The sequence below is a fragment of the Macaca nemestrina genome, chromosome 4, assembly GCF_043159975.1.
Source record: "Macaca nemestrina isolate mMacNem1 chromosome 4, mMacNem.hap1, whole genome shotgun sequence".
NCBI lineage: Eukaryota > Metazoa > Chordata > Mammalia > Primates > Cercopithecidae > Macaca > Macaca nemestrina.
In genome coordinates this window covers 111,311,466-111,335,310 of record NC_092128.1, presented here as the reverse complement: position 1 = coordinate 111,335,310, position 23,845 = coordinate 111,311,466, and the positions used below count along the sequence as shown (strand labels likewise).

Here is a 23,845-nt window from a genome sequence, read left to right as displayed (position 1 = left end):
TTTGCTGTTCTGCAGCCTCCGCTGGTGATACCCAGGGAAATAGGGTCTGGAGTGGACCTCCAGCAAGCTTCAACAGATCTGCAGCTGAGGGACCTGACTATTAGAAGAAAAACTAACAAATGGAAAGGAATATCATCAATATCAACAAAAAGGACATCCACACAAAAACCTCATCTGTAGGTCACCAACACCAAAGACCAAAGGTAGATAAAACCACAAAGATGGGGAGAAACCAGAGCAGAAAACCTGAAAATTCTAAAAACCAGAGCACCTCTTCTCCTCCAAAGGATCACAGCTCCTCACCAGCAATGAAACAAAGCTGGAAAGAGAATGACTTTGATGAGTTGAGAGAAGTAGGCTTCAGAAGGTTGGTAATAACAAACTGCTCCAAGCTAAAGGAACATGTTCTAACCCATCACAAGGAAACCAAACACCTTGAAAAAATGTTAGATGAATGGCTAACTAGAATAAACAGTGTAGAGAAGACCTTAAATGACCTGATGGAGCTGAAAACCATGGCACGAGAACTTCATGATATATGCACAAGCTTCAGTAGCAGATTTGGTCAAGTGGAAGAAAGGATATCAATGATTGAAGATCAAATTAATGAAATAAAGCAAGAAGATAAGTTTAGACAAACAAGAGTAAAAAGAAATGAACAAAGCCTCCAAGAAATATGAGACTATGTTAAAAGACCAAATCTACATTTGATTGGTGTACCTGAAAGTGACAAGGAGAATGGGACCAAGTTGGAAAACACTCTGCAGGATATTATCCAGGAGAACTTCCCCAACCTAGCAAGGCAGGCCAACATTCAAATTCAGGAAATACAGAGAATACCGCAAAGATATTCCTTGAGAAGATCAACCCAAGACACATAATTGTCAGATTCACCAAGGTTGAAATGAAGGAAAAAATGTTAAGGGCAGCCAGAGAGAAAGGTCGAGTTACCCACAAAGGGAAGCCAATAAGACTAACAGCGGATCTCTCAGCAGAAACCCTACAAGCCAGAAGAGAATGGGGGCCAATATTCAACATTCTTAAAAAAATTTTCAACCCAGAAATTCATATCGAGCCAAACTAGGCTTCCTAAGTGAAGCAGAAATAAAATCCTTTACAGACAAGCAAATGCTGAGAAATTTTGTCACCACCAGGCCTGCCTTACAAGAGCTGCTGAAGGAAGCACTAAACATGGAAAGGAACAACCAGTACCAGCCACTGCAAAAACATGCCAAATTGTAAAGACCATAGATGCCAGGAAGAAACTGCATCCATTAACAGGCAAACTAACCAGCTAACATCATAGTGACAGGATCAAATTCACACATAACAATATTAACCTTAAATGTAAATGTGCCAAATGCCCCAATTAAAAGACACAGCCTGGAAAATTGGATCAGGAATCAAGATCCATCAATGTGCTGTATTCAGGAGACCCATCTCATGTGTAGAGACACACATAGGCTCAAAATAAAGGGATGGGCCGGGTGCAGTGGCTCAAGCCTGTAATCCCAGCACTTTGGGAGGCCGAGGCGGGCGGATCACGAGGTCAGGAGATCGAGACCATCCTGGCTGACACGGTAAAACCCCGTCTCTACTAAAAAATACAAAAAAAACTAGCCGGGCGAGGTGGCGGGCACCTGTAGTCCCAGCTACTGGGGAGGCTGAGGCAGGAGAATTGCGTGAACCCGGGAGGTGGAGCCTGCAGTGAGCTGAGATCCGGCCACTGCACTCCAGCCTGGGCGGCAGAGCGAGACTCCATCTCAAAAAATAAAAAAAATAAAAATAAAAATAAAGGGATGGAGGAAGATCTGCCAAGCAAATGGAAAGAAAAAAAAAAAAAGCAGAGGTTGCAATCCTAGTCTCTGATAAAGCAGACTTGTAACCAACAAAGATCAAAAGAGACAAAGAAGGCTATTACATTATGGTAAAGGGATCAATGCAACAAGAAGAGCTACCTATCCTAAATACATATGCACCCAATACAGGAACACCCAGATTCATAAAGCAAGTCCTTAGAGACTCCCACACAATAATAATGGGAGACTTTAACACCCCACTGTCAATAAAAGACAGATCAATGAGACAGAAGCTTAACAAAGATATCCAGGACTTGAACTCACCTCTGCACCAAGCAGACCTAATAGACAACTATAGAACTCTCCACCCAAAATCAACAGAATATACATTCTTCTCAGCACCACATCACACTTATTCTAAAATTGACCACATAACTGGAAGTAAAGCACTCTTCAGCAAATGTAAAAAAACAGAAATCACCACAAACTGTCTCTCAGACCACAGTGCAATGAAATTAGAGCTCAGGATTAAGAAACTCACTCAAAACCACACAACTACATGGAAACTGAACAACATGCTCCTAAATGACTACTGGATTCATAATGAAATGAAGGCAGAAATAAAGACGTTCTTTGAAACCAATGAGAACAAAGACACAATGTACCAGAATCTCTGAGACACATTTAAAGCAGTGTGTAGAGGGAAATTTATAGCACTAAATACCCACAAGAGAAAGCAGGAAAGATCTAAACTCGACACCCTAACATCACAATTAAAAGAACTAGAGAAGCAAGAGCAAACAAATTCAAAAGCAAGCAGAAGGCAAGAAATAACTAAGATCAGAGCAGAACTGAAGGAGATAGAGACACAAAAAACCCTTCAAAAAAATCAATGAATCGAGGAGCTGGTTTTTTAAAAAGATCAACAAAATTGATAAACTGCTAGCAAGACTAATAAGGAAAAAAAGAGAAGAATCAAATAGATGCAACAAAAAATGATAAAGCGGGTATCACTACTGATCCCACAGAAATACAAACTACCATCAGAGAATACTATAAACACCTCTATGCAAATAAACTAGAAAATCTACAAGAAATGGATAAATTTCTGGACACTTACACCCTCCCAAGACTAAACCAGGAAGAAGTTGAATCTCTGAATAGACCAATAACAGGCTCTGAAATTAAGACAATAATTAATAACCTACCAACCAAAAAAAGTCCAGGACCAGACAGATTCACAGCAAAATTCTACCAAAGGTACAAAGAGGAGATGGTACCATTCCTTCTGAAACTACTCCAATCAGTAGAAAAAGAGGGAAACCTCCCGAACTCATTTTATGAGGCCAGCATCATCCTGATACCAAAGCCAGGCAGAGACACAACAAAAAAAGAGAATTTTAGACCAATACCGCTGATGAACATTGATGTGAAAATCCTCAATAAAATACAGGGAAACTGAATCGAGCAGCACATCAAAAAGCTTATCCACCACAATCAAATTGGTTTTATCCCTGGGATGCAAGGATGGTTCAACATATGCAAATCAATAAACGTAATTCATCACATAAACAGAACCAATGATGGAAACCACATGATTATCTCAATAGATGCAGAAAGGCCTTCAACAAAATTCAACTGCCCTTCATGCTAAAAACTCTCAATAAACTAGGTATTCATGGGATGTATCTCAAAATAATAAGAGCTATTTATGACAGACCCACAACCAACATCATACTGAATGGGCAAAATGTGGAAGCATTCCCTTTGAAACCTGGCACAAGACAGGGATGCCCTCTTTCAACACTCCTATTCAACACAGTGTTGGAAGTTCTGGCTAGGGCAATCAGGCAGGAGAAAGAAATAAAGGGTATTCAATTAGGAAAAGAGGAAGTCAAATTGCCCGTTTGCAGATGACATGATTGTATATTTAGAAAACCCCATCATTTCAGCCCGAAATCTCCTTAAGCTGATAAGCAACTGCAGTAAAGTCTCAGGATACAAAATCAATGTGCAGAAATCACAAGCATTCCTATACACCAAAAACAGACAAACAGAGAGCCAAATCATGAGTGAACTCCCATTCACAATTGCTTCAAAGAGAATAAAATACCTAGGAATCCAACTTACAAGGGATGTGAAGAACCTCTTCAAGGAGAACTACAAACAACTTCTCAATGAAATAAAAGAGGACACAAATAAATGGAAGAACATTCCATGCTCATGGATAGGAAAAATCAATATCATGAAAATCGACATACTGCCCAAGGTAATTTATAGATTCAATGCCATCCCCATCAAGTGACCAATGACTTCACAGAATTGGAAAAAACTACTTTAAAGTTCATATGGAACCAAAAAGAGCTCACATAGCCAAGATAATCCTAAGCCAAAAGAACAAAGCTGGAGGCATCATGCCACCTGACTTCAAACTATACTATAAGGCTACAGTAACCAAAACATCATGGTACTGGTATCAAAACAGATATATAGACCAATGGAACAGAACAGAGGCCTTAGAAATAACACCACTTATCTACAACCATCTGTTCTTTGACAAACCTTACAACAATAAGAAATGGGGAAAGGATTTCCTATTTAATAAATGGTGCTGGGAAAACTGGCTAGCCCTATGTAGAAAGCTGAAACTGGATCCCTTCCTTACACCTTATACAAAAATTAATTTAAAATGGATTAAAGACTTAAATGTTAGACCTAAAACCATAAAAATCCTAGAAGAAAACCTAGGCAATACCATTCAGGACATAAGCATGGGCAAGGACTTCATGACTAAAATACCAAAAGCAATGCCAACAAAAGCCAAAATAGGCAAATGGGATCTAATTAAACTAAAGAGCTTCTGCATGGCAAAAGAAACTACCATCAGAGTGAACAGGCAACCTACAGAATGGGAGAAAATTTTTGCAATCTACCCATCTGAAAAAGGGCTAATATCCAGAATCTGCAAAGAACTTAAACAAATTTACAAGAAAAAAAACAAACAACCTCATCAAAAAATGGGCAAAGAATATGAACAGACACTTCTCAGAAGAAGACATTTATGCAGCCAATAGATACATGAAAAAATGTTCATCATCACTGGTCATGAGAGAAATGCAAATCAGAACACAATGAGATACTATCTCACACCAGTTAGAATGGCAATCATTAAAAAGTCAGGAAACAATAGATGCTGGAGGGGGTGTGGAGAAACAGGGAACCTTTTACACTGTTGGTGGGAGTGTAAATTAGTTCCACCATTGTGGAAGACAGTGTGGCGATTCTGCAAGGATCTAGAACTAGAAATACCATTTGACCCAGCAATCTCATTACTGGGTATATACCCACAGGATTAAAAATCATGCTACTATAAAGACACATGCACACGTATATTTATTGTGGCACTATTCACAATAGGAAAGAATTGGAACCAACCCAAATGTCCATCAGTGATAGACTGGATTAAGAAAATGTGGCACATATACACCATGGAATACTATGGAGCCATAAAAAAGAATGAGTTCATGTCCTTTGAAGGGACATGGATAAAGCTGGAAACCATCATTCTGAGCAAACTATCCCAAGGACAGAAAACCAAACACCGCATATTCTCACTCATAGGTGGGAACTGAACAATGAGAACAGGGTGGGGAACATCACATACTGGGGCCTGTTAGGGGGTGGGGGTCTGTGGGAGGGATAGCATTAGGAGAAATACCTAATGTAAATGACAAGTTGATGGGTGCAGAAAACCAACATGGCACATGTATACCTATGTAACAAACCTGCACATTGTGCACATGTACCCTAGAACTTAAAGTATAATAAAAAAGAAAGAAAGAAAAAGACAAAGGAAAAAAATAGAGTTTTGCCGGGCGCGGTGGCTCACGCCTGTAATCCCAGCACTTTGGGAGGCCAAGGTGGGTGGAGCACAAGGTCAAGAGATCAAGACCATCCTGGCCAATGTGGTGAAACCCCAGTCTCTATTGAAAATACAAAAATTAGCTGGTTGTGGTGGCGTGTGCCTGTAGTCCCAGCTACTCAGGTGGCTGAGGCAGGAGAATTGCTTGAACCTGGGTGGCAGAGGTTGCAGTGAGCCAAAATCACACCACTGCACTCCAGCCTGGGCCACGGAGAAAGACTCCATCTGAAAAAAAAAAAAAAAAAAAAAAAAGTACAGTTTTACTATCCTCAAACAAACAAATGCTGGGATACCTTACATTAAAGATGTGAAACAAAAACCGAAAGGACAAAACAATTACAAATATAGAAGAATTTAAAAATATTATAAATGGAAAAATACATTTATTGAAATAAAAAGAAACTTAATAGAAAAACCACCTCCAGATATGATGGTATAAAAATGAAAATTAATTAAGTGAAAGATAATATTCAGGAATTTGCCAAAAAGTAAAGCAAAAAAAGGAAAAGATGTTTTAAAAAACTGAAAGTAGTGAAGAGATAACTAAATAGAGAGGTTCCAACATATGTCTAACAGAAGTTCTTGTAAAAGAAATGGAGTGGATGTTGAAAAAGAAGTATTTGAATATTTTTCATGATTGAAGAAATCCATAGTTTTCTGTAGGGAAAATGTACTCTGAGTACTGAGCAAATTAAATAAAATTAGGGGGAAAAGGGTGGGGAAAAAAATAAAAATAATTAATTTAATTAAACCAACAACCAGGCATATCTTTGGGAAATTTCAGGAAAAAATAAATAATACAAAGAAAAGAGAGATTACTTTCCAGGGAACAATTTGACTACCACCAGAGATTCATTAGCAACAATAGATTCCAGAAAAAAATGAAATTATATCTTTTTAAGTGTTAAGGAAAAATAATCATCAACCTAGAATTTTATACCTAAATGCTCATGTATGAGTAAGGACAAATAAAGGTGTATAAAGACATATAAAGACTAAATAAATTTACTACAAACATATGAGTTCAGGGAATGATTCTAACCTCACAAATTTTGAATGATACGCAGGAAACACAGACATTTCCACATCCCATTTGAGTGGTGTTACCTGGAGTGTCCAAAAGGGTCACTGGACTGAAAGACGCCTGAGCTCAGGACCAAGAGGCTCACGTATGCAGGGACATCATGATTAGAAGCAAGTAGCCAGGACTTAATTCAGTGGTCTTTCATGTTGTCCCAAAAGGTTAGATAAAACTACATGTCCCTCAACAGTCAATTTAGGTGACCAACTAAGTTTTCCCAGGTCTGAGGTATTTCCTGGTATGCAAAGTTTTTAATGCTAAGATAAGCCTGTTTCTGGCTGGTTGGTTACCAAAGCAGCCATCAATACAAGAATCAGGTCCTCTACAGGAGAGACCTCAGCAAGCATGCAGAGGATACTGTATAGTTCTAACTCCCCTTTTCCCAGCATTCAGTGCTACCTATATTCATATACAACACAGAAGCAAGGCAAGACAAGAGAAAGGAAATCTATATGACTATGCTTTCACCAAAAGATTAACACATCTCAAAATAATAATTTAAATCAATGTATTTTATCTTTATTTTCCCATGGTTGAGTGGGTAGCACTCACAAATGAGATTAGATACCTTAGGGAATGCTAAGTAGTTACATTTTCCTTTGCCCATTTAGACGTGTACGATTGGTTAATTTGCCATGCTACATATACAAGTTTTTAAATAATACTTTTTATAGTCTTTGAGACACTATTTTCCAGTCACAAAATATGTTTCCCACATTGAGATTTTGAACATGATCTCCTCATGGGCAATGTCTAAACAGTTATACTGTCAGAGATGGCAGGAGCATTCAGGTTTACAAGAGCCCTGGCAGCTCTATTAAATGAATCAGTCTTCACAACTTGGAATTTACCTCAAACTAATATTTGACCTTGATGGAAAGACTGAAAAACAAACCAAAGTGTATTTGTCTGGTTGGGCTGCCATAACAAATTACCACAGACTGGGTGACTTAAAGAATGGAAATTTATTTCTCACAGTTCTGGAGGCTGGGAAATCCAAGATCAAGGTGCCAGCTGATTCAGTTCCTGGTCAGGGTTCCCTTCCTGGCTGAGGCTGGCTGTCTTCTGTTTCTTCACATGGTAGAGACAAAACTTGAAAGTTTTCTGGTGTCTCTTATTATAAAGACACTAATCTCATCATGAGTGACTGACCTTCATGACCCCATCTCCAAATACCATTACATTGGAGATTAGGGCTTCAACATATAAATTTTGGGGTGATAGAAATATTTGGTCCATTACACAAAGCAAACTGCTTTAATCTAGAAACTCTCATTACTTTATTCTAAGTTTTTACCTTTGCTCTTTAACAATCTTCTGTTTTCCAGCAGCAATTTTAGGAAATCCTCTGATCTAGTATCTATGAATCTAGTAGCATTTCTCCATTAAGGAAGAAATTTTGTGGATATTTGGCTGAATAACACCAAACAAAGAGTCAAATACAAAGACAATCTTACCCAGTTCTCAAGAGTTAGTTTCTATGATTTCCATTATAAGTTAAGAAGAATAAGGCCTGATTACTACTACTGAAATATTAAGTAACATGGATGGTCCTGTTGGGAAGAATCAAGCTGTATTAATATTTATTTAGCATCAGTAGTTAGTTCTCGATTAGCAGAATGAGCAGTGGAGTGGGCATTTTTTTTTTTTTTTTTTTTTTTTTTTGAAACAGGAACTTGCTCCTAGGCTGGAGTGCAGTGGTGTGATCATGGGATCATGGTTCACTACAGCCTCAAACTCCTGGCTCAAGCAATCCTCCCACGTTGGCCTCCCAAGTAGCTAGGATTACAGGCACGTGCCACCATGCCCAGATAATTCTTGGATTTTTTTTAGAGATGGAGTTTCACCATGTTGCCCAGGCTGGTCTCAAATTCCTGGACTCAAGCAACCCTCCCACCTCAGCCTCCCAAAGTGTTGGGATTACAGGCATGAGCCACCATGACTGGCAAGAAATTTCAAATGACACCTTAACCAATGCTTTTGGCTTGAGTATGATTTGTGACTCTAATGAGTTTCCATAAATTCTGTGCATCAAGCATGGAGTTGCATTGTGAATACACCATTTTGGATGGGATTGGAAGCTGGTCCAGTTTTCTTATCTTGGTGTTCGGTTCAGCTACTCTCTCCTCCTTGCCCTCAACTGGGGTTTCTCCAGACTCATGTAAACCACCTAGCCCAAAAGAGTTGTTCTGTGATGAAGAGAACACCTATTGAGCTCTATCTGAGAGGCTCTGCAGAATAGGGAATAATATCACTTAAAATTAAATAGAGCTAATATCACAAAAAGTTGAAAGAATGCCAAGGTTTCTACCAATAGTTATCTCTGAGAAGACAATATGCATGTGGACAACATGTTTCATTTTCAGCATTGATTGTTGACTGATAACTCTCTACCTAAGAGCTTTGTGCTCTGAATGGGTAAATGATGCAAAACCATGGTTAATGATTACCAATGACCAAGCCAAAAACCACTATGTGAGTTAGAATTCTCATTAAAACTGCTAAATGCTCTTGTTTTTTCTGATTCTCAAAAGGCATTTTTTCAGAATAAATGTCTCCTGCATGTAGTAGCTTCAACATAAATAGCAGACAATTCTATGATGTTCTCTGATGGTAACTTGCCAAGCAACTGCAATGATTTTAAAACCAGGCAGGGAACAAAGGAGCCTAAGTTCCTATACAAAAGATCCACAGGGTGCACACCCAGGACAAAACACTGCTTATCTCTTTCTCCTCTTTCTTCACATTTACAGGCTAAGGAGTCTCCCTCAATTTCTATTTTAACGAGGCTCCAACTGAATCTTGAAAGTGTTGGCCTTCATGTCTACCTCTCCACCCATCTCAGCTTTCTAATCTTCCCAGAAGCACACACAAAATGGCCTTGTACCAAAGGGTCTGTCCAGTAACTAAGAGCTGGGCACTTTCAAGACAGCTCAGAGGGCAAATCTCCTATTAGTAATTACTTGGTATTGCCCATGCCTGTGTAAAACAGCCAAAGGGCAGGAAATACCACTGGGGCATAGAGAGGAAAGAGAGAGGCCCGTAAGGAAATATGTCTGAAGGCAAGTCAGCTATGTGTGGCACTTACTACAAGGTAAACTCCACTCATCATTATGAGAAAGTTGCTAACTCCAACTCAAGGCACTGTCAAGGGCAGCGTTCAATTTATTAACCCAAAGCGCATGAGGTCTCCCCTTGAATCTCGCTCTATTTTGGATGAAGTGAAATATACCAGTGGATTATATCAAGAGAAGCTACAGTCATTGTCGATTTCTACACTCTCAGTAAAGAAACCTTGTGTTTTTTGCTTCCTTTTAAAGTGTGCATGTGATGTCAGTTTTGCCTGAGGCTGCTGTCTCTGTCTCCTTGGCAAGGACTAAGAACCCTGCCCCATGAGTCAGGCTCTCTGACTCCTGAGGCGTGAATCTGAGGCAGACTGCAAGAGCCACCTAATGAAGAAGGTGTTTTCTTCAGAAGCACCCAGGTCTTAAAAAGCACAGGCAAAGAGCCAGAGTTTCCTGAAATTAGGACTTGGAGTGCTGGTGATCCTACCACCAGGGAGGCCGGGTGAAACAGCGTCACCTCTTTCCTGATCAATTTTATAGACACTCTGGGATAGGTGACAGATACTTTACTAAGCCCAAAAGGGGTCGCTAGAAGACATAGTCCGATTTGGAAGAATGCTAAGCTTAATCATTAAGGAACTCCTCATTCCTCTAAACCCTGGAGTAAAAACCAAGTGTCTCCCCTCATAGCATTGGATAACCATGGAAACAATTCAGGGGGTGACAAATACGGGAAGACACATTTTTTTCCTTTCTAACACATTTGAGTTAATATAGGAACACTGATGTCTCTTTTGAATCTGCAACTTAACTGACCTCACTACGATTTATATTCATGTTATGGATATATGCAACTTCTCCAGGGTAGAGTGAAAAAGATGGCAATTAATTTTAATGTTCTAAATACATGGCTGGAACTGCCACCTCCCTATTGTGAGATTGTCCTCATCTCCAGTCTAGAGTCTTTCCTTGCATGCTCATACACGCACACACCCACACAAACCTCTCAAAGTGCAGTGGGCAGCCTCACTTTCGAGCTGAGGCCCACGAAAAGCAGGAGGTTACAGTCACCACCCCCAGGGGTTGGTAGCTTTAGAAGCAGACAAAGGCCTCTGCAGCAGATGACAGCTGAGAAAAGCCGAGGCGTCTGATTGTGCTGTTCTTGCTTACTGGGCTCTTCTTTGCCACTGGAGAAAGTTTAGAGTCCTGACCTAGCTTCAGCAGTTCTTCAAGGTGAAGAGTATTCCAGCCTACACCAAGCCTGGTCTCCCAGTGCCGCCTGCTGTCACCTAGGTGAGATCTGAGCACCTTGATGACCTGTCTCAGTACGAGGATGCACCTGGGCCCCAGCCTCTCTCCACCCCCATGGAGGTTTTATTTCAGAAACCTTGCTATTCCCTCTCACTAGGACCTTTCCACCCTGGCAGAGTGCAGCAACTGTGCATTTTGAAAACAAAAGGTTCAGGGACCTGTGCTTCTTTGCTTTTAGAAGGCCCCTATAGTCCACATACAAATTTATTCACTGTTCTTCCAAATAATATATTCTTTTGTAAAAAAGAAAATAATAAAAAAATTTAATTTAAAAACAGAATTTTCACCTTGCAAGCACCTACTAAAGTGATTGTTACAACATGAATATTTTCAATTTATATTAACACATTTCCATCTATATCCCTAGAGCACTGGCAAATGCAGGAAGGTGCCAATAACATCCAACCCGCGATGGGAGATATGGGCACAGAGGGTGGAGCTAACATTACCCTCAGGGCCAACACAAACCTGTCCACTTCCTTCAAGTGAGCACAGCACAGGAATACTAATCACAGCAATGGGACTGCAATGTCATTACCATCCAAATGAACATGCTCGGCATTTTGTTCTTTTCTTTTCCTTCTGAGGCTTTTAGAAAACAAGGTATTAAGTATTGAAACCTTAAACTTGCTTATCTTTCATTTTATTTTTATTTCTCTCTTGGCTACATTCTCTCATGCTGTTTCTCCTTCGCTCTCTGATAATATCTAAAGGTAGTCCATCCTTTCTCTTTCATTTGGAGATCTAGAGACACATTGGCAAATAGAAGATCCGCCAATCAACAATTTGGGAGGATGATTTTCCTGCTTAGACCAAGAATGATGGAAGAGAAAGAAGAAATAAAACCAACCAACCAGCAAACAACAATAAAACTGAAGCCCAATTCATGTCTGAGGCTCTGACATGACCACATGCCAACAGGAAGTAGCTGAACCACCTCACTTCCAAATGGGCTGAGTTGGGGGTGCATTTTTCAGTCATTCCTGGAGAAGTCCCACCCTTTCCTTTAGCCCTTTCTTTTTGGCAATATCAGCAGGTACAGGTCGGGCGATAGCAGATATCGAACTTTCCAGGGCTTCTGGTGATATTCTTGTTAATCTCACATGCAATTGTCAGTTGTCCTGCACAGGGCATACTTTCCTCAGAGAAGAAGCCAATTCAAAGGGAGAAATATTTATCATGGGCATCATATATGCCATATCTAGGCACTTAGGAAACCAAAGAGATCAAGACAAGGTTCCTTCACTGAGAAATGACAATCTAGCCGGTGAGCTAGAAATATAAATGACTTCGACACAAGGTCATAGTGGAGGAATTCTGGAATGTATAGGGGACTGTGGAAGCACACAGAGGGGCCTTTAACCAAGTAGAGGAGGTGGAAGAAGATAGTCAAGAAAGAAAGCTCCAAAAAGGCGCTCTCAGGCTGAGTTATAAAGGAAAAGGAGGCAACACCATGATAAAAACTATGGAGGAAGAAAGAAGCATGAGCCACACACTGGATCAGCAAGATGTGTTCAGGCAATTGGAGCTGATGCTAGAAGGGAAGGTGCAGAAGGGATGTTAAAGGAGCTCTGGGAGATGGGTGTGAAGAATCAGGAGGAGCTAGGCTGTGAAAGGCCTGGATGCGTTCTGAACGTGTAGGACTTTGTTAGGTAATTGGGAGTTGTGGAAAGGTATTACACAAGTAAGATGGTCAGGCAGGTCCTTCTAGCAACAATCTGAAAATGTATTGGGGTGGGGGCAGTGGGGAAGGAGCAAACTAGAACAAGGAGACCTGTCAATCAGTTATTGTAACATTTCTGTGTATGGTATCATAAAAGATAAATTAAGAAACCTTGGGTTGGGGTTCTGCATATCTTATTAGCAACAATCCGAAATGTATTGGAGTGGTGGCAATGAGGAGGGAGCAAAGCTAGGACAAGGAGACCTGTCAATCAGTTGTTATAACACTTCTGTATACAGGATTATAAATGATAAATTAAGAACCCCCCAGTTTGGGGTTATTTAGGAGGTAAAATGAATAGGACTTTCTGAATGATTAAATGGAAAATGGTGGAGATGGTTGATTCAAGGGTAACTTCCCAGTGACTGATTGAAATAATTGGGTGGGTGCTGGCACCAACAAATAACAGACAATCCAGGAGGAAGCTTACTTTTAGGGAAAGATGAGTAGAGTGTTAGACAGGGTGAGTTTGAAGTGCCCATGGGACATGCAGGTAGAGATATCTGGTAGGCACTGAGCAACTGAGTAGAAGCCTGAGGAGAGGTCAGGGGTACAGAAATAAATGTGTGAGTTATCTGTAGCTAGCAGGTGGTTAAAGGCATGTGATTCAGTGAGCTCATCCAGAAAGAACACTTAGAATGAGGAGAGAGGAAAGATAAAACTCAGGAAAACCCCAACAGCTAAGTGGATGGCTCTCCATGCTTGTGAAATAAACCAGAGTGTGTCAGGTAACTTTTCTCTCACCACCACTTGTGAGGAAACTTTTTCATCTATTCAGAGTCCCACAGATACCAGATCCTTCGGACAATGACATAAGCATATTTGTATAAAACAATGATATAAGAGATTAAAAGTATTACCCTGTCTTGTGGAATTTAAACTCTAAGGGACTCTAGTTGTTTGGTTATTTGAATACCAAAGAAATGAACCACTAAGAATGGAATTTCAGGCATAAACAAAGATTTCTGAAGCCAGGATGGGCACCAAGGAATACATTCTCTCTCCCCTCCCTCCTTGTTCCATCCTTTTATTTCGATCGTCTTCCAGAATTCTGGGCTCACTCAGCGGGTTCCATTGCATTTCAACCTGGAGAATGGTTACAACATCTGACAGAAGGTAATGTCTCTAAAACAAGTAGATTATTCCCATGCTAACTTGACTTTCCTCTTATCATCATAGCTTTGGGGCTGTAATAGACTAACATAGCTTCTATATCCCCCCATCCTTTTTTTTTTTTTTTTTTTTGAGACAGAGTCTTGCTGTGTCACCCAGACCCGAGTGCAGTGGCACGATCTCTGCTCACTGCAACCTCTGCCTCCCAGGTTCAAGCGATTCTCCTACCTCAGCCTCCTGAGTAGCTAGGATTACAGGCACATCTCACCATGCCCAGCTAATGTTTGTATTTTTAGTAGAGATGAGGTTTCACCATATTGGTCAGGCTGGTCTCAAACTCCTGACCTCGCAATCCACCTGCCTTGGCCTCCCAAAGTGCTGGGATTACAGGCGTGAGCCACCGTGACTGGCCTATTTTCCCCTTTTTACCAAAGACCCTATTCAGCGGGGTATGAGGAGATGAAGAGACTTATTTTCCACCCAATTTTATTCTCCTGCCTCTAGGCTCATGGCTAGGACACATTTCCCACCTCCCTATGTAGTGATCCTCTAACTGGGTTTTCTCCAATGGAAAGTGCCTGCCCCTCCTATATCTAGGCCTTCAGATGTGGATGGGTATTATGAACTGAATGATTGTATCCAGCCCAAATATATATAGAGAAGTCCTAACCCCCAGTGTGATGGTATTAAGAGATGGAGCCTCTGAGAGATAATTAGGATTAGATGAGGTCATGAGAGCAGAGCCCTCATTATAAGACTAGTGCCCTTATGAGAGGAGAAAGGGATGCCAGAGTTTCTTCTCTCTACCATCTGAGGACCCAAAGCAAGAAGGTGGCCATCTGCAAACCATGAAGAGGGCCCTCGCCAAAGGCCAAATCTGCCATTGCCTTGTTCTTGGATGTCTCAGTCTCCAATACTGTCAGAAACACAGGTTTGTTGTTTATAAGAACCAAGTTTGTTGTTGTTGTTGTTGTTGTTGTTGTTGTCGTTGTTGTTATAGCAGCTTAAACTGAGACAACCGGCTTCTTCTATCCTCCTGGAGGCTAGAGCCTGGGCATGGCTGTAACTGAGCCTCTACTAAGCAGATGATGGTGAGGCCCTAAAGGATGATGTGGTCACAAAAGGAAAGGAATCTGCGTGGCTGCGTACATCCCAGCGACCTTGACCTCTTATCTTGAACTTCTAGAGAAAAATTAACTTCTTGTTCTTTGAGCCTCTAAATTTGGGGAAATATTTTTATAAGAGTAACCTACTACCCTAACTTATGTATGGTAGAAACTGTGGGTAAGATGGGTAATAAAACCAAGAACTGCTCCTTCTTCTAAAGGGAATTACATAGTATTTTTAAATTATAGAAAACATTGTAAGGTCACTTTATAATGATTAGCAGAGTCAAAGATACAAAAAAAGTTTACTAGAGTTGACAGCCATGAATTTTTGTCCAAAGTCTTCCCCCATGAGGAGCTGAGGCTTCTCAATCCCGAGGAAAAGAAGTCTACACTGTATGACTGAGGAACTTTTGATGTCCCTCACTGGGTCTGCTGAATAATAGCTTATTTTTGTGTTGAATATTCCTAGGCTACTTTGTCAGACAAGAAGATTACTTAACAAATTCAGTCCCTGGGGCCCTCTTTTATCTACAGCGTTTTTTATGATTCCTTATTTACTTGAATCAATAGACTCTGACATTCTGCACTCTTAGTTACGGTCTATCAATCACATGTTTGTAATTCTGTAACTACTCCAGACTCCATATGGCTTTGTCGATAGCTTCATGTATGGACATTTTTAAAGTATAATATCTGTGTATATAAAGAAACAAATGAATAATAAATGAATAAATGTTAAACAAATGAATAAATGTTAAAGCCTACATAGTCTGACACTCAAAAAGTGCCAGTAGCATGTCTTTGTCTTTTCTGTACACATACACACAAACACATGCACACACATAAAGTTGTTTTTTTAAGTAATTGAAAAATCAAACACCAAATAATAGAATGTAATTAAAATGGCAGCTTACTGATTCAGAAACAGAACTATTCGAGGGTAGACCTAGATTCAGTTATGGTAGGATGCCATGATCCACATGATGTTATCAGGATTCAGTTTATCTATTTTCATCTGTATTGGCTTCATTCTCAAAAAGACTCCTCCTTCATCCTCACAAGATGTCAGAAGCTCATGAGCTACCTAACGCCAGGTTAAAATCCAGTAGTAACTAGCGAGAGACTTTCCTAACATGGTTCAACTCCTTGGATTCACTTTAACTGGACTTGTTCCATTCATACCCATCCTTCAATCAACCACTGCAATCAGAAAGACTTAGGCCTACATCATGCACTTCATTTCTAGAGCTGTAAGTGGACCCATATCTAGAGCTGTAAGTGGACTGAGAAGAAGTAGATCCCAAACAAAATATTAGGTCTGGTATTGCAAGAAGAAGAAACAGATGATGGAGAAACAAATAGCAACCACCCACTGCAGTTAACCTCTTGGCTGCCTACCATTCACATACAATTCTAGTGCTTGTGTGTGTGTGTGTGTGTGTAGAGAGAGAGAGCGAGCGCATGTCCCACATCCATATATGACATATATAATATACTCACTCAGTCTCCAGAAAGAAAAAGAAAAATATCATTTGATGGTTAAACCCCACTTCAAGTTTAAGATTAATGAGTGATGTGCAGTCCTCACAAGGTACACAACATGCCCAATATACAACGGTGGAGAGAGAACAAAAAAAAACAGGGTGTGATGGGAAACATTAGTAATCATTGTTTCACTGCATATATCAAATTCTATTTTATTTACTTATGTATTTCTACATTGTCTGCAACACAGTAGGTACAATAGTATTTGCTGAATTAATGAATGCACACACAGCTGGACAGGAATAGGAAGGGCTGCCTGTCCCAGCAGAATAGTTCCTTTGCCCAGTTTGCCAAGTTCTTCCTGCTCTTCCCTCTAAGAGAATGGCTCCTGTCCTCTGCCTTTCTGGCCACCTTTTCTGCTTTTGGTAGAATCCTCTTCTTGATTTTTTGTTTTCTGTGACCATATCTTAACATGGCATTGCCAAAACTGTCCCCATTATTAGCCTGTTTTTGTTGTTGTTATTGCTGTTGTCACTGACATTTCTTAGACCTCAGGGTTTTCTTAGAGACTAAACATTCATAGACAATTCCTCCTACAAATTGTCTGGCTCCTCCTTTAGGAACATTTGAGGGCTTACCCAGTTTCAAATACTGAACTCCATAAGTCAGTCTCCAGATATCTTGTTGAGTCATGATCCTTAAAATTGGATTCCAGCCTGAGAATTTCTGTTTCTCAGTGATAAGAGCAGTGCTCTGTCCATCCCTGAAGTCTTTCCCTTAGTGACCTTTGACTTACTGCCCAGAGCAATTTGAAACAATAGTTGAGGTAAGAAAATTCATCTGGCACTCAAGCACCAACCAGCCGCACCTTAAGAATGTGGGTCATTATCCTCTTTGTCACGTAGGGAACAAGATGTGCTCAGCAGTGATCGGAAAAGAAGTTAGCCCCACATTCTAAAGGTATTTTCCGATACGATCCCTACCTTCCTGATTGGGTTTGCACTAATTTATGATTACGGTAAGAATAAACTTTTCCAGCCCTGCAAAATTCCAGATCACCCAATTCTCATCTTCCTTATTTTACAGGGCTCATGCAGAAAGGCATCTCTTAGCCAAATTGTGCTTTCCTTCCTCTGAATTTCAGATATAGAAGGTTCAACACAGGCTTGTCTAATTCTGGTGGAACCTTTATGGTGCCTTTTAAAAGGCCACAAAAGGCAGGCATGTGTTTCAATATCCTGAATTTCTCCTCCAAATTCCATAATGCAGCAGCCTCTATAGGCCTATGGTTTGAGGTCTGAGATAGAGCAGTGTAAGATATGGCTACACTACCAAACAACATGGATCACCAACTTCTAAGCTGTGAATAGAGGTTCTCAGTGCCTTCCACTCTACTTCCTCAGCCTAGCATTTTCATATTTTAAGATCTAATACTTACTATACTCTACTATACTCTATTTCTGTGTAAAGATCTTATCCATGGTAAAGTTTCTAAATATGAGATATCAAGCATAGCCATTAATTGGGTGACAAAACTGAAAAGCCCAGGAGATCTGGCTTTGTAGAGGGCTGAAAAGAAAGTCCTATAAGGCTTGTCCTAAGATGCATTGAGCACTGTGACAAAAGAAATGTAATCTGACTTTGAGTGATGTGTGCCACTTAGGACAAGCATGGTACCCTATCCAGACATTAGGGACTGAAAGAGAGGAAGGGGAAAATCCCTAGACAAAAGTACATCCTGGCTAACACGGTGAAACCCCGTCTCTACTAAAAAATACAAAAAACTAGCCGGGCGCGGTGGTGGGCGCCTGTAGTCCCAGCTACTCGGGAGGCTGAGGCAGGAGAATGGCGTGAACCCGGGAGGCGGAGCTTGCAGTGAGCTGAGATCCGGCCACTGCACTCCAGCCTGGGCGACAGAGCGAGACTCCGTCTCAAAAAAATAAAAAAAAAATAAAAAAAAAAGAAGAAGTGGTGTTGTCCGAGTTAACTCAAGAGTAAGCTTTAAAAAAAAAACCAAAAAAAAAAAAAATCTTGACTTAACAGCATTTTTAGTCTCATTGTCAGATGCCATAATTTTGTGATAGGATTATTGTGCAGCAAATAATTATTTATTTCCCTTTCTTGTGTGGGTGAAATTTGTTTTCCTGACTTCATTGATGCCAGACCTGGCCATATGATTTTCTATAGTGAATGGAATGATAGTGGCCATGACATGAAGAGGTCTTCCATGAGCTTGTGCATTTCAGTTTGCCTCTTGTGCTTTGGTATTCGCTATGAGAGGAGCATACTGCAGATAGAGCTGCCCCTTTAACCTGGGCCCCAGAATAAAAACACACATAGCAGATCTGAATCCAGCCAGCCCACAGCCTGAAGCAAAGACAACAAGATGAGTCCATTCTAGACCAGCTGAACTGCAAGTCAGCATGCAAAATAGTGAATGGGAGAGCAAATGCTTGTGTTGTCAGCTACCAAGCTTTGAGATTATTTGGTAGGCAGCATTATTTTGGCAAAATCTCATTAACACGTTCTTGTAGTACATGCTCTGGAATTTCTTTCTAAAAGCAAAAATGCAACTGGGAATATGGGACAATGAAAATTATCTTGAAATTGAATTTTCATAGCAAGGGTACAGTTTTTATTTAAATTGTATATTTACTTTGGGTGGACTAATGGAAATTTGGGGGATAATGTGATGTTCTTAGTTTTAAGATGTACAATTTTTTTCCATTTTAACATTTTTAAAACCAGGATGTGTTATAAAATCAATGTGTATGTGGCGTAGTGACATATGATGGCATTTCTCCATGTCCTGAGCCCCACTGCTTATGGTGTGTCCATCAAAGGTCGGATCCATCCCAGCTAACATGGTGAAACCCCATCTCTACTAAAAATACAAAAAACTAGCTGGGCGTGGTGGCACACCCCTGTAGTCCCAGTCACTTCGGAGGCTGAGGCAGGAGAACACGGGAGGCAGAGGTTGCAGTGAGCCGAGATGGCACCACTGCACTCCAGCCTGAGCGACAGAGCAAGATTACGTCTCAGAAAAAAAAAAGTTGGATCCAGCAATTCAGTAGTCAGGAAGGATGGTGAAGGATAGCAGGAGATGGCAGGACTGGAGCAGTCAGATCAGGGGTGTATTCTCAATCAAATGCATCAAGTATCTAAAGAGCATCATTAAATACTGATGGAGTACAAGTTGACTGACAGCAAAGTAGCATTCTATTGTGAAAACTAAATAGTGAACTCCACGTTGCATTATGGTGAAGTCAGCTTTTTTTTTTTTTTTTTTTTGGAAATGTTTAGTTGCCTGAACATGTAGTCCTTCAGAACACAGACTACTGTGTCATGTAGTAATGAAGCAACTGTTTTTAATTTGGAAACTAAGAACAATTCTTACAAAGATAGACACATCTTGACTACAAAAATGGTATCAGCACAGGCCCATCTAGGACAGGAAATTGCACAGTATAAGTTAATGATAGATGGAGTTTCTCAGGACTTGCCTTGTGAATGTTGGCAATTGTCAACCAAAACAAAATTTTATTTTAGTTTATCTGATATTAAGCTGCTCTTTTTTATTACACTGAGTCAACAGTTTCAGCTGCTAAAGTTTTCCCATGGAACAATGTTATAATTGGTTGGATAATTGGGAGTTGTGTTCCTGACCAAGGACTCAGCAACAGATAAATCATAGATATAACTAACAAAATGTCACACAAGCAAGATACAACAACCATAAACCTCTAAAATCATCTGAATTAGTAAAATTTTGACCCCAGTACCATAAAATGGGCAAGAATTTAAAAATAACACATAAAATACAGGCCTAATGTATCATAAATCTGGCCAATCTAAATTAATAGAAAGATAGGTATTGTAAACATTGAATTAAAACTTTTGTAGGATAATGTGTAAGGCCTAGTTCTTCAAGAAAAAAAAAGCCAGCTGTCACAGTAAGTTGAAGTGAAGCATCCTTTATTCCTCAATAAATTTCAGTGCAGTAAATTTGTCATATAAAAGCCAATAGTTTCTTGAAATGCCAGACCTTGGGAAAGAGTGTTTAGGACAAAATACCAACAGATCTTAAATTTAAATTTTCACCATTTCCACCAATCTTCATATATAATTAGCTGACACCTGTGCACACACACTCGTCCCTCTACACACACACCACGCCCTCCCTCCTGCATGAGTTCATAGTTACTACAATTCCTTCAGTATGTGAACATAGGATGTATGAAACAAGACCAAGAAAACTGCTTTTCATGGTTCCTTTATACCAATGGTTCTTAACTAAGCATGATTTGCATGACATTTGGCAATGTTTGGAGACATTTTTGGCTGTCACTAATTGGGGGGATGCTACTGGCATCTAGTGTATATAGGCCAGTGAAGCTGCTAAACATCCTGCAATGCACAGGACAGCTCCCACAACAAAGAATTATCTGGCGCCAAAGTACCAAAGTTGAGAGACTTTTTTTTTTTTTTTTTTTTTGAAACAGGGTCTTACTCTGTCACCCAGGTTGGAGTGCAGTGGCGCAATCACGGCTCACTGTAGCCTTGACCTCCCGGGCTCAGTTGATCCTCCTACTTCAGCCTCCCCAATAACTGGGACTACAGGTGTGTGCCACCACAACCAACTAAATATTTTTTTTAATTTTAATCACTGTACAATTGTTCTTGTAGCAGCTCTCACATAGAAGATTTTAAAATAATGTCATTGACTTTGAACTGTACTCAAACTTCAGAAGAGTATTTTCAAAACAGCAAGTACAATGTCTTAATAATCTAGAATTCTGACACAATTTTTGGTGGGTTGTACTGTTTATTTGCTTATTTTGTAATGTTTTGCTTTGTTTGTTGTTTATCTTCTTAGTTCTTCTGAACTTATCCCACCCCCGAAGTAATATCAGGAAAGTCACCCATGGCTGCTTTGGGGTAAGTATTCAGAAAGAATGGAAAGTTATGCCTGTCAGCCATGGTGAAGGGAAGGGAAATGAAGATAGGAGGGGGCACAAAGGTTTAAATTAATAAAGCCCAGATTTATTTTTAGCACCTATTATCAGAACCTCCTCCTTCTCTGAGTTATATTTCTTTCCTGAAAACACAATCCAGTGCCAGGATGGTCTTTACTATTAACAAACAAACCAATCAAAAATTTCTTTGTAAAGCCATTTTGACTTTTCCTGGGGCCTACCATCATTTCTATATGTAAAAGGCAATCATTAAATAAATGCCAAATTAGTGTATACATTTTGGATTTGTTGTGTGCCATGGGCTATGCTGGGTACTGGTCATAGAGAGGTACAGGAAGTATGCTTCCTGCTTTGCATAAAGGGGAACATGGGGCGACCATTATTATTAGCACTGATCAATGGATGCAAATACAGAGGAACCAAATAGAGCAAAGGCTGACTGGATCTTCCAAAGTCACCAAAATAACAGTGTCAGAGAGGTCACTAGAATCCTTGATCAGTACTAGACACACAGGCAGGCATTCTTACTTCTCATCACTTCCCTTCTAACTGCCATTATATCCCCTCTCCGTTTGCATTGCAGTATACTTTGCAAGCATGGATCAACTTTCAAGCTTATGTCATTATAAAAATGTTCCATATTTTTGAAGGCAGGCCTTGCAATATCTCTTAAACCCAGCACATGATAAGTTAACTATTTCCTGTAGATAGCAAGTACCAACCTAAGTTTATAATTCTTGCTAGCCTCCATTAAAAGTTAATCTTCCCAGACTGGGCATTTTGCCATCTTTCTTCTATTTTGACCTAACATCTGTCTTCCCTGGTCTGAGTCTTCCGTCTCCAGCTCGATGTGCATTTCTGGTTAAGCCTGCGATTGCTTCCTGTCTCCAACTCTTCCTCTATTCCATGGATCCTTCAGAGAATCCTTCTTTGTGTGCTGGTAGGCCATAGGAAAGCACTTTCCATGTTGAAAACCAAGGAGGGAAAAAAAAGGAAAGAAACCAAATCCTACATCTAGGTCAAGGCAAGAGCAGCTGGATTGGATTGCACTTTTCCAACTCCGAATGTTCTCCCTGTTGCCACCAGCTTCCAACAAGGAAAATTAAAAGTGAATTAGCCTGTTGAACCCCAACTCAAGAAGTCAGCAGGTAATGTGAGCACTTTCCTGGAAGATGCCCTTGGGTGAGGCCCTGTCTAACCAAGTTGCTGTTTTTAGACTCAGACACGTTGGCTCTAAAAGCCGCCACTTGGTAAGGAATTTCGTACAGACGAATTCACTCTTCTGCAAACCTTCCTGATAAAGCCACGAGATGAGTCCAAACTACCTCATAACCTTGGAGCCGGTCTGTCTGGAAGGGGCCAGAATAATCAGACAAGTGGACTAGTTGAAATCTTTCATGAAATATCTGGAAACAGGTAATAATGAGAAAACAGAATTCCAGATGAAGTTACACAGAATGAAAAGCCAAGCAAAGGCCGTCGTTAGTGAAAGAGAGCTCCAATGTTTAAGAATAGCCTCCCCTGTAGTTCTCTCCTCCCTGTGACATCAAAGGAAGGTCTGCAGCCCACACCTCAGTTGTCGTCATGTTTCACTGCATCTAGCAACCAATTCTGACTGTCAGAAAATACAACACCTTCAGTAACTAAGCATTGGCCCACAGCCCATGAGCAGGAGCCTAGCGAACTCCGGGGTGACATGTAGCCGTGCTTCAGAGCAATAAGTCAGAGAGACAGGTGGAGGCACGCACTGTTTGGACCAGTCGCACTCAGAAACCAAACATCGAGTGTCCAGCGGCGTGGCTCCCAGGTTCCTCCAGGATCACCAAGTGGTCTACTGTTTTCCAGACCTCAGCCTGTCCTTGGCAGAGTTTCGGTCCAGGTGACCCGAGAAGGAACTGTTGATTTTGGAAATGGCTGAGACTGTATTTCTGCCACAACAGATTGGGTCTCCACTCTCTTTTACTTAATAAAATTTTATGATTGTGCTTGCAGTATACATGCATTGTAGAAAAAGCACATCACAATAAAGTGGGAAAAAACCATAAACGACCACCCAGAGATAGTCTTGTGGGTATTTTAGGGTATTCCACTTTGAAGATTTTCTTCTGCATATGATGTATCTATGCATACTTTACAAAAATGAAGCCATACCATCCATGGTCATTTAAAAACTTTAAATATAACTTACATAGAGAAAAGTGCACGTACACATGCAGAACGCAATAAAATCCATATTACTTTGTCAGTTCTATTTTCTTTAC

The 23,845-nt window shown here is 40.3% G+C and overlaps 1 protein-coding gene across 22 annotated transcripts in view; it reads left to right on the top strand.

The window, feature by feature from the left end:
• Positions 1 to 12,693: 12,693 nt before the first annotated feature.
• LOC105497742 (putative uncharacterized protein encoded by LINC01549) overlaps positions 12,694 to 23,845 on the top strand; it is a 98,170-nt gene continuing 87,018 nt past the window's right edge. For 12 of the 22 annotated variants that reach the window (XR_011622313.1, XR_011622311.1, XR_011622307.1 and 9 more), the window contains exons 1-5: positions 12,694 to 12,830; positions 13,949 to 14,017; positions 14,830 to 14,945; positions 21,111 to 21,228; positions 21,485 to 21,546. Coding sequence is in view for 6 of the 22 variants with exons in the window: in XM_071095078.1 (XP_070951179.1) it covers positions 14,913 to 14,945; positions 21,111 to 21,228; positions 21,485 to 21,546 (213 nt within the window). In the remaining 16 variants the exon portion in view is untranslated. Of the gene's footprint in view, positions 12,831 to 13,948; positions 14,018 to 14,829; positions 14,946 to 21,110; positions 21,229 to 21,484; positions 21,547 to 22,167; positions 22,356 to 22,528; positions 22,895 to 23,845 lie in introns of those variants that run through there. The other 10 variants (XR_011622319.1, XR_003021754.2, XR_011622317.1 and 7 more) reach the window with 6 other exon arrangements.